At 34.9% G+C, this 14,067-nt stretch overlaps 1 protein-coding gene across 1 annotated transcript in view; it reads left to right on the top strand.

Annotated features, from left to right (window-relative positions):
• SESTD1 (SEC14 and spectrin domain containing 1) overlaps positions 1 to 14,067 on the top strand; it is a 96,843-nt gene that overhangs the window by 45,437 nt on the left and 37,339 nt on the right. Inside the window, exons 6-8 of the mRNA XM_054562727.1 lie at positions 9,655 to 9,768; positions 10,914 to 11,008; positions 13,231 to 13,286. Of these exons, the coding sequence (XP_054418702.1) occupies positions 9,655 to 9,768; positions 10,914 to 11,008; positions 13,231 to 13,286 (265 nt within the window). The remainder of the gene's footprint in view (positions 1 to 9,654; positions 9,769 to 10,913; positions 11,009 to 13,230; positions 13,287 to 14,067) is intronic.

Below are 14,067 nucleotides of genomic sequence, written 5' to 3'. Positions count from 1 at the left end.
TTGTTGAAGCATAAACTCATTTCATTTCTGTTACCATGTTTTTGTTTTCTAAAATTTCTATTTGATTTTTTCTTCTAGTTTCTATCTCTTTGCTGAAATTCCCTATCTGTTCTACAGTTTTTCCATAAGAAGCTTTAACATGTTATAATAATCTTAAACTACCTACCTGATACTTCTGATATCTGGGTCTGTCATACTTTGCTTATGTTGTTTGCTTTGTTTCTTGACCAAGGATTGTTTCCTTTCTTGCTTTTTGTGTGTCTTGTTATTTTTTGTTGTATGTTGGGCATCTTGTTTAGGACACTAGAGGCTGAGGTAAATTGGATTTGTGCCTGTGCGTGGGCCTGTCTTGTCTTTCACACTGCCTTTTAGTGAGGTGGGGGAAGGGTTGGTGGGTGGGTTAGTCTAGTCAAGAGTTGAGTTCGCTTTGGCTTTTCTTGTTGCTGTTATTTTTCTCAGTGCACCACAGGCTTCAGGTTCCTCTGGCTACTTTGTGTTGAAGATGTGAGCTGGTTTACCAGAGGGGTTTTTTATTCTCCCTTTTATTCCCCTCCACTCTGTACCGCCCACCCCCAACCCCAGCTTTCCTCACACCTTAGTCCACGTCTGTGGGTTGTACATATAAGTCCTTCGGTTTCTCCATTTCCTATACTATTCTTAACCTCTCCCTGCCTATTTTATATCTACTATTTATGCTGCTTATTCCCTGTACCTTTTCCCAATCCTGCCCCCTCCTCCTCCCCTCTGATCTCCATTTCTATGATTCTGTTCCTGTTTTAGTTGCTTGCTTAATTTGTTCTTGTTTTTGTTTTTTTTAGGTTCAGTTGTTGATAGTTGTGAGCTTGTTGTCATTTTACTGTTCATAGTTTTGATCTTCTTTTTCTTAGATAAGTCCTTGTAACATTTCATATAATAAGGGCTTGGTGGTGATGAACTCCTTTAACTTATCAGGGAAACACTTCATCTGCCATTCCATTCTAAATGATAGTTTTGCTGGATAGAGTAATCTTGGATGTAAGTCCTTGCCTTTCATGATTTTGGATACTTTTTTCCAGCCCCTTCTTGCCTGGAAGGTTTCTTTTGAGAAATCAGCTGATAGTCTTATGGGAACTCTTTTGTAGGTTACTGTCTCCTCTCTTGCTGCTCTTAAGATTCTCTCCTTATCTTTAATCTTGGGTAATGTAATTATGATGTGCCTTGGTGTGTGCCTCCTTGGGTTGAACTTCTTTGTGATTCTCTGAGCTTCCTGGATCTCCTGGAAGTCTATTTCCTTGGCCAGATTGGGGAAGTTCCCCTTCATTATTTTTTCAAATAAATTTTCAATTTCTTGCACTTCCTCTTCTTCTGGCACCCCTATGATCTGGATGTTGAAACATTTAAAGTTGTTCCAGAGGTTGCTACGCCTTTCCTCATTTTTTTTCAGTTCTTTTTTTCTTCATTCTGTTGTAGTTGAATGTTTATCTCTTCCTTCGGCTCTCAGTCATTGATTTGAGTCCCGGTTTCCTTTCCTTCACTGTTGGTTCCCTGTATATTTTTCTTTATTTCACTTTGTATAGCCTTCGCTTTTTCCTCCATTTTGCAACCATACTCAACTAATTCAGTGAGCATCCAAATTACCAGTGTTTTTAACTGTGCATCTGATAGGTTGGCTATCTGTTCATCGCTTAGTTATATTTGTGGAGCTTTGATCTGTTCTTTCATTTGGGCCATATTTCTTTGTCTCGGTGCACTTGTTACATTGGAAGGGGCGGAGCCTTAGGTATTTGCCAGGCCAGAGGGATTTGTTTTTATAAGACAGGGTAGGGCAAGCATAGGTTTATAGCTGTGAGTCCATGAAATACAGTTTGTTCTTTATTATTATTTATTAATTATTGTATTATTTTTCATACAAACAACTGTGAAACTACTTTTGCCCCACTCTGTTAGTATTCCACCCTCAGCTCTTGGTTCTTCCGTTGCACCTGTGTGCCTCAGAGAAGGTCTCTCTTTGCACTGCTGACTCTCCCTCGGCAGTAGACTGCTGTTACTAGAAAGACAGTCTCCGTTGTTCTGATGAAGCCTCAGCCTTAGGCAGGCTCTGTGATGGTAAGTCCAGGGAGTAGGGCCCTCTTAGTGATGTTGCCCTTTCCGCAGCTTCAGGAGGCCTGTGGTAATCTGGACTCATGGCATATGCATATTCTGCCTGCATTGGGATAGAGTGTTCTTTTCCTTCCTCCAGCTGTAGTGGGACTTTACTTGTGTGTTCAGGTCGTCATAGTCTGCCATCTTTACCTCAGTTCCTGAAGGTTTTTGTTCTCTTGGAGAGAGAAGAGTTGAAGAATTTAGGCTGTGCATCAGCCTCATGCCTTACCCCTAGTAGCTGCTGCTTCTTTCCCCGAGTCCTGCACTCTTTCTCTTGAGTCCTGGGAAGTCTGTGGAGAAGAGCCTGCAAGTGACTTTGAGATCTTGTGTCTGCACCTCCCAGGACATCTGTAACTTTGACACTAGCCCACATTTGGCTTTCAGCAGTTCATTAAAAATTTTAGCTGAATTCTTCTCTGGCTTGTATCATGTCTGGCATATTCCCCAGGTAAACAAGTGTCCAGCTCCATCTGTCCTTGAAGGCACATGCCTTTCCTTAGATTCCAGGTTAATTGGTTTTCCTGTTAACTTAACTTTATGATGAATAAGAAAACGTGTGATTTTTCGATCAACTTGCACTATTTTGTTGTTGTTCTTGTAAGGGCTGGAACAGTGCTCTTTCCACCTTTTTACATGCTAAGCAGAAGCCAGATGTTTTGTTTCGTTTTTCACTTTGGTGTTGCAGCTTTTGTCATTGTTATCTTGACTGCGGTGTAGACATAGTAGAAGGATATATGCCAGCATGTAAGGGAAGGCAGCCAGGGCTGCTAAGAAAGGTGTTACTGATACTTGAATGGGAAATGCATCCCAGGGAAGGAGAAACAAGTGTAGTGAGGAAAGAAAGTAAAAGCTGAAAGGAGGGGGCCTGAATGTTGCCATGGTGAGTGAATACTTCAGACAGCCAGGGAGGACAGCTATTCCTGCCAGGGCCAGGCAGGAAGTGGTGCTCCAGGAGAAGGCGAAGACGTGAGCAGGAGGCAGTGGCTCAGGACCCTGAGTAAGGGAGAAGATCCCTTTTGTGAGGGGCCTGTCATATCCTGCTGAAGAATAGGCATCTGCTCAGAAATGCTATGCTCAGTTGAGTCTCATGCTTTAAGAATTCATTGGGGTGGAATACCTTGCATCTTGGAGGATAAAAAGAAGAGAATTCCTACCTGTCTTGATTTGATGTCATAGATTGATGTTTTAAAACTCAAGCGTTAAAGCTTCTTGTGTCACTGTATTTTCTGTTAGGCATTGAAGAGATTCAGCTAGAGTATTTTCCCAAGTAAATAAGCACTAGGCACTTACTAAAAGCCTAATGTCATAATGAGATGAGAGCAATTTCAAATGCTGGCTGATATACCACCAAATGTATTAAAATTAATGGGGCAGTTCAGCACTAGCCATTAAATGATACCTAGAGCTATATGTAAAATTAAATTCAACATAGATGCTTGTTTAATTAAAAATTATTTTCCTTATTATTTGGGATCATTTGGGCTCTTGAAAGTTTAACTCTGTTATGAGTACTGGTGTTCATGAAAGCAACAGTATGTTTTATCTTATAGAATTAATCCATAACAAAGATTACCACCTGTCCACATTTTCATCAGCTAAACACACAGTTGTTATTTTAATGGCCTCTTCCCACATGATTTCACATTTTCTTGCCCATCATCCTTCCTAAATTGTTTTCTTCTAGATAAAGTTCTTCTGTTAATTTCTCTAATGTTTTTCATTAGCCATTGAATATTCTTCTCTCATCACTTACCTACGTATTTCTTCAGATATCCTTCCTACCTCCTCAGTAGCTGCCTGCCTGTTCAGTTTCCTTTTCACACCTCAGATATTCAGGTACTTTGTTATTCGGCAGCATTTTACCTTGTGGTTTTGATAGATTTTGCTGGATAGGTGATAGTCTCTATAGTCTATCTGATGAGGTAATAAATTTGAAGCAGTCCTGGAAGTAGGCTTTTCCTCAGATTGGGAGACTCATAATCAAAAGGATCTCCACTTTCTCGTTCTTCATTGTCATTCACGAGAGTAAAAGTGTTATTTGCTGGTAATGATAACCAGCCACCATTCTAAATTTTGTTCTCTTATCTCTCTTTATTGCTGCATCGATCCTGTTCTTTTTTTTTGAGGCCATACTAATGTTAGATCCAGGACTAAGACAGCTTCGTGTTCCTCTGTCTATTCTTCTTTCCAGTTTTTACAGAAAGTTATTTTCTCTTAGAAAATCTCCCACAGACAGAAACAAGCAGACACATACACACACATGAATAAGTACAAAGTACACAAAGACACATTTTAATTCCAAATCTTACACATGCATTCTTAGCATAAGTAAAATAAAAAATAAAACATCTGAGTGCCTGGAGAGTAAAAGGTTCAGTTCTTTAGGAATACTTTATGAGGAAAGGAAAGGATGTGTGTTCCAGTGACACATGAAGAGTGGGTGTGTGGGAGAGACAAGTTTTAAGTCTTTTCTATAAGTCTGATCTCAGATTAAAGAAAACCTTCACAAATGTTTTGATTAAATTCAGTATGGTAAATATCTTTCTTTTCAAACTTGTTGAACAGTGGTATGGTGCTATTTGTCCTGTCTTAACCTCTCTAACATAAATAAAATAAAGGGAAAAGTAATATTAATGTAGCATTTACTATTAAAGTAATTTCATTGTGTTTCCTTTGAAAGGACTTGTCAAAGTGATTTTTTTCTTCCTTTTGTAGTATACTCTTAAATATATTTTAAGTCATAAAGGAAAGTGAATCTGTACTATCTACATTTAAGTTAATTTTAGAAAAAAGAGCTTTTAAGAGAAATAGTCAAATGCAAATAACTTTTGCCACATAGAACTGAGTAACTGCAGATTTTCTCTTTGGCTTATTAAAGCTGAAATCTTTTACGAGTGATTTCATGTATTTAGGAACTACAGAATGTAGAAAGGTGTGTTTGTGTTTAGTGAGATTAACCAGAGTGGGCGGAAAGTGACAAGTATTCTTCGCCGGGCAAGACAGGCCATATATTAGAGAGGATAGCCCAAATTAAATGTATGGGATGACAGCTCATCAAAATTGTGTCCTCTCAGAGCTTTAAGAGACACCGTTGATAATTTAATATAGCTACCTTCTTCAGCAGGTTGGGGCAAGAAGCCAGGAGTAAATGACTTTAGGTTGACTTCTGTTAAGGCCAGTGCATCTGTGGCAGAGCTAGGGCATAAACCTGGAGTCCTTTCGGTTATAGTATAATGGTGTTTAACCTGGAAAAGGAATTTGGAAACCTTTGGGAGTGTTCTAGTAAAGCCTTTGGCCCTCCGAGCTGTTACGACCAAAGGGAAAACAACATGTTGATTTATTTAGAGTTTCTTTAACAAAGACTTCAGAAACAAACCAGAAAACTTTAATCTGCTTTTTATGAAACTGTTGCACAGCTGTCTCTGGATTATTGCAGAAACAGAAAGCTGATTTCCTTTGTAGAACCTTATTTATTTTTACATTCCCAGCATTAGAACACATAACTTCAAATAAATAATGATTGTGGAACAAATGAATAGTACATCATTAAAAGTTAGATTATACTATGAGAGACATGATAGAGGGATTTTTTTCAAGAGATATTATTACAGCATTTTAAATAGAATATTGTGCCAAATAAGGCACAATTGAAGAGCACAGAGACCATTTACTATGTTTTACATTTACTGTGTTTTCTAGTCAGTCATTTTTTTCAGGAGAGAGTACTTTGAAAATGTTTTCAAAATGTGAATTGATGTGAATTGATGGTCAATTTAGCAAGTGGTTTATTCCCTCATAGAATAAATACACATCTCTTTCTTTTTCTTTTTTTAGAGTTTTTTTTTTAAATTTTAATTTATTTTTTCTAATACATTTGTTTCTGCCTACCCCCCACCACTTTCATTGATAGTGTATATCTAGTTTATAGATTGCCAGGCATATTTAGAGGAAGGAAAAGCCAGCCCCTCCCTGGGATCTGCTTGTGTTTAATCTTTTAGTGTGGAAGTATCTGCCTTTATCCCAAAAGGAGTTGGTGGCAGCTTAAATGGTTTCTGTGGCTTAACTCCACTTACTCTTTAATGTTTAACATCGTGTCTGTCTCTAAGAACTAGTCTAAAGAAACTACATTTAGCCAGGATAAAATAAAGCTCTCTGTGACAAGTTTTTCACTAAGAAAAATCATTTTCTGTATACTTTTATTCTAATGTTTATGTTAGATTAGCTTTCAATATTATTTAAACAAGAAAACAGTAAAATATGCTAAACTCCTCATACTAGAGATAACATTAAATTACCATGTAATATAGACAGGCTTTATATAGTTTGCTGTTATTAAACTAACCAAAAATGCAATCTGATGTTGGCTATATCATATTTCTTTTATTTTTTTTAAATAGAAAAAAAGAATCACATGAACTCTCAGCTCCCCTGTCCTTAGCACCCCCAGATTGCCCTTTGTTCTCCCTCCCCCTTGCTTGCTGCCTGAGAACAGGTACCCTTTGCTCACTCTGAGCTTGAGATCTCAGTGTGTTTCTCCTGTAAGTCATTTCATTTTTCTCATGATTCTTGTCTTTTTTTAGTTTTTTTAATATGGTATTTGGTATATATTCTTTAAAAAATGTATATGTATAGATGAAGCTAAATAATAAAACACCTGAGTACCCACCACCTAGCCAGAGAACCCAAATATCTATAACTTGAAATAACCTGAGTGTCTCTGATTCCATTCTCCTGTCCCCCGTCTCCTGTCACCTAAATTGTATTTATCTATCCTCTGTTTATGTACTCATTCTGTTTCTGTATTAAAAACTCAAATGTGAAAGACAAAGTCTTTAGAAGGAAATCGAGAGTGTTTATCTTTTAGTCTTTTATATCTATCTCTATAGAGTTATTTAGGAATAGTATTTGAAAATAATACAGTTTTGTTTATTTTTTGAGTTTTATAAAAATGGTATCATATTTTTAGTCTTCACTCACTTGCTTTTTCTCACTTATCATTATCTAAGATTCATGAATATTCTTGAAGTAGATATAGCTGATTCATTATCACTGCTGAATGTTATTCCATTGTGTGAATAAAAACAATATATTTCTTCTGTTGATGGAAATTTAGGTTGTTTCCATTCTTTCACTAGTATATATGATGCTTTATAATCATTCCTGTATATGTCTCCTGATAAACATGTTTAAGATTTTGTTTGCAGAATACCTTGGCATAGGTTATAAAAGTGTTTCAAATTTCAAGGTAATGACAAACTTTTCTAAAAGGCATTTTAATTTATATATCCACTTGTGGTGTATAAGAATTTGTGCTGGGCCCTGGCAGGGTGACTTAGTTCGTTGTAGTGAACACCAAAGTCTGCAGGTTCGATCTCCAGTCATGGCACATATCTAGGTTGTGGGTTTGGTCCCCTGTTGGAGTGTGCACAGGAGACCCTCTGTCGGTGTTCCTCCCTCACACCGATGTCTCTTTCTTTCTCTCGCTCCATCCCCTTCCCCTCTTCCTCTCTCTTTAAAATAAATAAAAACATATCCTTGGGTGAGGATGAAAAACAAGAATTTTCTGCTACTCTGCAACCTTGCTAACACTTGATATTGGCTAACAAAAATATTTGTAAATCATGGCCTTTTCTCAAATTGTCCTTGGGTATCTATGTTATTTTAGTCTCAAAATGAGTTGAAGGTATTCCCTTTATATCTGAAAGCATTTACTTAAGATTAAAATGGTCTGTTCTTTGATTGTTTTTAAAAAAGTTTTTAATGAAGCTTCTTAGCCATGCAGCCAAGCAAAGTAGCTTGTAGATCATCAGGACAAATGTGCTGATTTTACAGAGGCCGTCACTGAGGCTCTGAGGCCTTACAGGACTTGCTAGAGATCTCAGGGCTAGGAAGCAGCAGAGCCAGAACTGAAGCTGGTTTGAGATCTGGGGAACCTTGCACCATTACACACAAACGCTCACAGCATCATTAATTAGTAAAAGATATCAGACACTGAAAATTTCTTTTTTGATTTTTAAAACTTGCAAATTGCTTGGGCCCGGTATTTTTTTTCTGGGAAGATTTTTTTAAAAAGAGGTTTATCGTTATTTATTTTAGTTTTTAAATATTTTTATTATAGAAAATTATGAACACAAAAAAGTAAACAATATTATAGATTAACTCCCTAGCTTTGTATATCTTCATTGAAAATTTATTTAGCTCTACAGTGGTCTCTTAGGTGATTCTATAATTTGTATTTGAAATCTTTTTAAGTTGAGTTAAAATTTAGATTATCATTTTAATATGTAAGTTTCAAGCTTATGAATTCTCTGACCTTTTCCCCACTTTTTAGTTCTGATTTTCAAAATAAATTATTACTATATCCCAAGTTTTACTCTACTATTCAGGACATATTTTGTTAACATATAATCAAAGGAATGTTAGAGAAACTTCATATAATTTTTAATTTTTTAATTTTTTTACATTGTTGTTCAGTTTCAGTTTCCATTACTCTCCCCTGTCCACCCCCTACCTTCCATATTAAACCCTACCGTCCCAATCCTCCCCCTCCCCCACCATTGCCTTTGTCCTTGGGTCCTCTGTACGTGTTCCTTGACTTGACTTTTCTTTCTGAGGAGCTTCTGACAAATTACAATAAAATGATAGACTTTTTACTTCCTTATTACAAGGTGTAATGCAAGAGCATAATAACGTGCATAATTTTTTCAGTTGCCAGATTCACTGTTCATTTGTGCTTATCATTTTAGTGTACTTTTTATTACCATTTTAGTGTACAGATTTATTATTCATTTGTGCTTATCACTTTTAGTGGTTAGTTTTTAGGCTATATCAAAATTCTTTACTGAATACATCATAGTATTAAAGGAATTTTTTAAAACAAATTATGTTTTATTCATACAATGGCATATTGATTAATTAGTAATACAAAAGCAACAAGCACAACATATATGCATCTTAAAATATTATGTTAAAAAAGTATTCAGATTATAGAAGAGTAAATGCTTTATGACTCTTTCTTTTATTATTGTTCAGTTACAGTTGTCCTGCATTTTTGCTCGTTCCTTTCTCCTACTCCCTCCCCCTCCCGCACAGTCAGTCCCGTTCCCTTGTCCATGCCCATGAGTTCTCTGTTCATGTTCCTTTGCTTGCTCCTCTCCCTTTTTTCCCCCGTTACCCCCTACCCCACCCTCTGGTCACTGTCAGTTTGTTCTTTATTAAAGGAATTTTTATTACCAAGAAATTATTAATATAGATAAAAATTTGAAAATATTTCATCCGAACTGCTACTTAGTGTTTCGTTTTTTTAAATACGGTATTTGTTATAAACAATTAATGATAGCATATTTATTAGCAATAGCCACAATGCATTGAATTGATATTAAATGTTGTATTAATTAAATAAATGCTATATCATCATGTCGGAACCCATATACATAATTTAACCTTATTTTACCTCCTCATCACTTTCATGGGCATAAAAAAGTGGTTTACTAAATGTTTCTTTTTTCGTTATTTCTTTTTTTTCTTTTACAGGTTATTTTAGTGTCTGCCAATAAATTGACACGTTACATAGAACCATGTCAGTTAACAGAAGATTTTGGTGGAAGTCTTACCTATGATCACATGGACTGGTTAAATAAGAGGCTGGTTGGTATATTACAATGAAATAAAATGTTACTACATATAAATAGGATATATGTTGCTGTTCACCATTTTAATCAACTAAAATATAATTGTTAGAATGAAGATTGTCTTCCTTCTTATAAAAAAGAAGAAATACAGTGTATACCATGTAATAATATAATGCTTGAAGGCAGATACTCTGGAGTCAGATTCATAAGTGTTAGCTATGACCGTTGTCATTGGTAGCAGTGTTATTAGTCAACGTTGTGAATTTTTTAAGTAGAATAAGAGAGTAGCATAATTTCCTAAAAGGTAATCTAGTTGATATACCATTCTCAGAGAAACTACTTAAACATCAGTTTGAATTGAAGAGCAGTTTGGCAGGTGATGGTTTACATTTCTGAAAAATGTATCTTCTTAGTCTGACTTCTGAAATCTGCTATTCTGTATAATACAGCATTATTTAACCAAACTGCTGGGGACTAAGAAAAAAAAAATTTCATATTAAAACTCAGTTTGGGTTATATGCTCATTTTATTAAAGAATAATGAACTTGTAGAGATTTCAGAATGGAAAACCAATTCTATTTCCACCATATTTGAATAATGTTATCAAACAAACGAATGTCCACTTTATTTTAATTGGACTCACCCAAATCCCTTTTTAGAAATATTTTAACAACTCATGTTAAAATTACAACTAATTTATTTTTATGCTATATGCTTGTATGTAAAATTACTTAACTATTACATGTAACCAGTATGGATTGGTAATAGAATAACATAAATAACATAAAGAAAAGTTCTGTAAGTGGAAGTAGATGGTTAAGACTTTTCTAAACATTTATGTAGTTAAAGCTGGTTTAGGTGCAGGTGTTTTTCAAGGAAATACAGGAATAAAAATAAACATGTCAATTGACAAAAATAATGTAATAATGTACTTAAATTGTAAAAATGTCTTATCCATTGACACTACTCATTGTTTGAGGAAGTGGTTTAGTCTCTCCTATATACACTGTTGTGCTCTGATGGGTGACTGGTACCAAGTGACATCCAGAGAGGGAAAGGGAATCCTGCCTGGCTAATTCTGTTGCTCTTAACTGAAAATCCTTTTGTACATACTAACTTTTAGAATAATTCTTAATATGTTAATAAAATTTCATATTGTAGGTTTTTGAGAAGTTTACAAAGGAATCTACGTCATTATTAGATGAACTTGCTTTGATTAACAATGGAAGTGATAAAGGAAATCAAGAGAAAGAAAGGTAGGTGGCCAGAGACATGCAATTACACCCTTGCAAAGATATGATTAACCTGATAAAAGGTGCCTCTATTGTTAATGCAAGCTAAAAGAGCTAAGGTAAGCAGGTCTCCAATAAAAATAGACAAATGAAATTTGAATTACATTTATTTTTTAATTTTTGAGAATTTGCTTTACATGTAAAACTCATTTGAAGCAATTTCTTTTTTTACAAGAGACTTGTATTTGATGATCAGTAATAACTTTACCTTTTTCTGACACTGCAAAATATTAATTGGCAAGGGCATATTTTCAAAATGAAACAATTTTCTATCTTATAATTCTGCTTTGCTTGTGAAGAATATGGGAAAGGTTGCAGCTTAAAATTAATATAACCTTATGTAAATACCTTTGCACCTAAATTAATGTCTGGCTTGTAGAACTCCCATGTGCTTGTAAAATGTGTGATATTCATGAGTTCAGCTTGAGGAATTTAGTGTTTAATGACACTAGGTGAAGTAATTGTTCAATAGTGTTCTCTAGGTGTAACTAGGTAGGTAAATCGCCTTAACAGGTTCCCACTGATCTTTATAACCTTAACAGTTTTTATTTTCCTGTTGGTAGGCCAAGTCCTTCTCCCCAGGTAAAAAGCACTTCAGGATACAAATTAACTCCTTCCGGTCTCAGTAACAAAATGGTCACTAGAACAGTAATTTTTTATTAGGAAATTTGAAAGAATTAGTATTCATTCTTATTTCTCTATTTTGAATCTGGCCTTAACAAATATAATGGAGCTTTGATAAAATTCATCTTTTTATTCCATAAATCGAAATATAGTCATGTACCAATCAACTGAGATAATAAGAGGGATATAAGAAGGTCATTGTGTAACACAAAATCTTGATTAAAACAAAGTAAATGTGTGAAAACAAATGGTTTGAATGTAAATCTTATTAAAGTTAAACATTTAGAAACATTACTATCCTATAGATGCATTATAAAAGTGTAAAATGTAAAAATTTTACATATACATAAAATGCAAGAGTATATGTATAGAGATCACATACACTTACATGCTGTGGCTTAGGAAGTGAAAAATCTCACACAAGCTACTTGATAAAAATTAGCTGAACTTCTTGCCTTCTGCATAGTCTAGCAGAGTAAGTTTGATGTTTCTTAAAGTCCTGTCCCCTCAGGAAAGACATACTGAAAAGGTGCCTATAGAAAGTGAGTTTAGGGTCATAGGGTTTAATTCTGAGAAAGTGGTGCAGTAGAGAAACCTGTTTAATTGCTTTCTTAGAATGACTTGTGTTTACATTCCCGTGGCACTCCCTTTTTTTTTTCCCCCTATCTAATAATATCTTGTTCAGTATTTTGGAAATTATTTTGGTATATGCTTGTCCACATGACTGTATGAAGTATTAAATAAAATCTTGTATTTGCCAGTTCCTCCTAAGGGAACTCAAGTGTTACTGCTTAGTCTCTAAAACCTCCGATGGTTAAAGTCCCTCCTGTTGCAAATTTTCATCATCTTCTTTATGTCAGCCATCAGGAAGCATCTAGGCTATGTAAGAACGGAAAGCCTAGATCAGTAGACAAAAGTGAAAGATTTAGAGCAAGATTTCTCAGTTACAGCAGCAAGGTCCTAGGCTTTGATATGCCTTGTACTCTTATCTTTCCTTCATCTCTGCTTTCCAAATTTGTTTAATAAAGGCCATAGTCCAACTCACACAAAGCGTAATTAGTACAGGGAAGAGAGTATAATTGCTCAACACACACACACACACACACACACACACACACACACACAATATAAAACTATTTGCAACTCTCAAAGGTTGCTGTAGATAAGTAAACTTCTGACTGGCACGTGGCTACATGTGTTTTTAATGTTAACATTTCTGGCTTATATAGTTACAAATTTCCTTTTGAAACAAATATCCAGTGAAAACTACTAGAATGAAGTTTTGGATATATTTGAAATAATATCATAACTAATAATAATAAACTGTATTTTTCCAAGTAGTATATTTTGTGATTTATCACATAGATATTTCTTTGGGTGCAGGTATTTAATTATTTCTAATGGGCTTCCTGATACTTCAGAGAAATTAGCATAGTAGAACGGTATACCTCAGATTTTCATACTTGTGTGTACCTGTTTTAATATGTATGTATAAAGGATTTTCTTAACTTATATGGATAGAAATGATAGCTGTTAAAAACTATTGTTTTGGTGCTTGCCAGGTCTGTGGATTTAAACTTCCTTCCATCAGTTGATCCTGAAACAGTTCTTCAGACAGGTAAGATGAAAAAATGCACTGATCAGTAATAATCCAATAAACCAACCCTGTATTGATAGGTTCATGAAATAAACATTGGTTGAGCATATACAGCAGGTCCTTGAATAACATCATTTTGTTCAAAGTCATTTTGTTATAATGTCACGAGATGCTGTAAGAACTTAAATCATGTTTATGTCAATTAGCCTATGGTAAAACTGGTCTTGTTATATCTCCTTTTGCTTAATGTTGGAGAGTCTATCGACAATGTTTAGTGATTAATTACTCTGTATTATGTGGTAGAAACTCAAAAAAACTTCAAACTGCTTTTTGGTTTAACCAAAAAATATTTTGCAATATTAAAAATATTAATAATGATAAATTGCTAAATTAGCTCTCCGTTGAAATAATTTTTGTATTTTATTCTAACAACCCCTTGAGATTATTAGAATTCTTTTTTCTATTTTGTTCTTGAGGAAACCAAGGCTTAGAGATACTAAAAGGCTTGATGAAGATTAACTATTACGCTTTCTCACCATAGCACTAAAAACAGGTCTAAATCCAAAGCTACTGGCTATACTGTTTTATAGTCATCTTTGTACAAATACTTACCATCTTGCAAAGGCCTTGCACGTAGTGTGTCTTCACTGCTGCGTGGTGTGTAGTGTATGTCTAAATCCATAAAAGCCATTAAGATAAAAATACATTTGTTTTTCTATTTTGACAACTTACCCTTAGTGTTTTCCTTATGGATACCATTTCTGTTAGAGAAACAGCAACACATAATGATTTCAGAGACTAT

Source organism: Pteronotus mesoamericanus, unplaced genomic scaffold (genome assembly GCF_021234165.1).
Source record: "Pteronotus mesoamericanus isolate MK-2021 breed Mesoamerican mustached bat unplaced genomic scaffold, CSHL_Meso_final scaffold_651, whole genome shotgun sequence".
NCBI lineage: Eukaryota > Metazoa > Chordata > Mammalia > Chiroptera > Mormoopidae > Pteronotus > Pteronotus mesoamericanus.
Note: the sequence above shows the minus strand (reverse complement) of the source record. Positions and strands in the feature narration are given on the sequence as shown.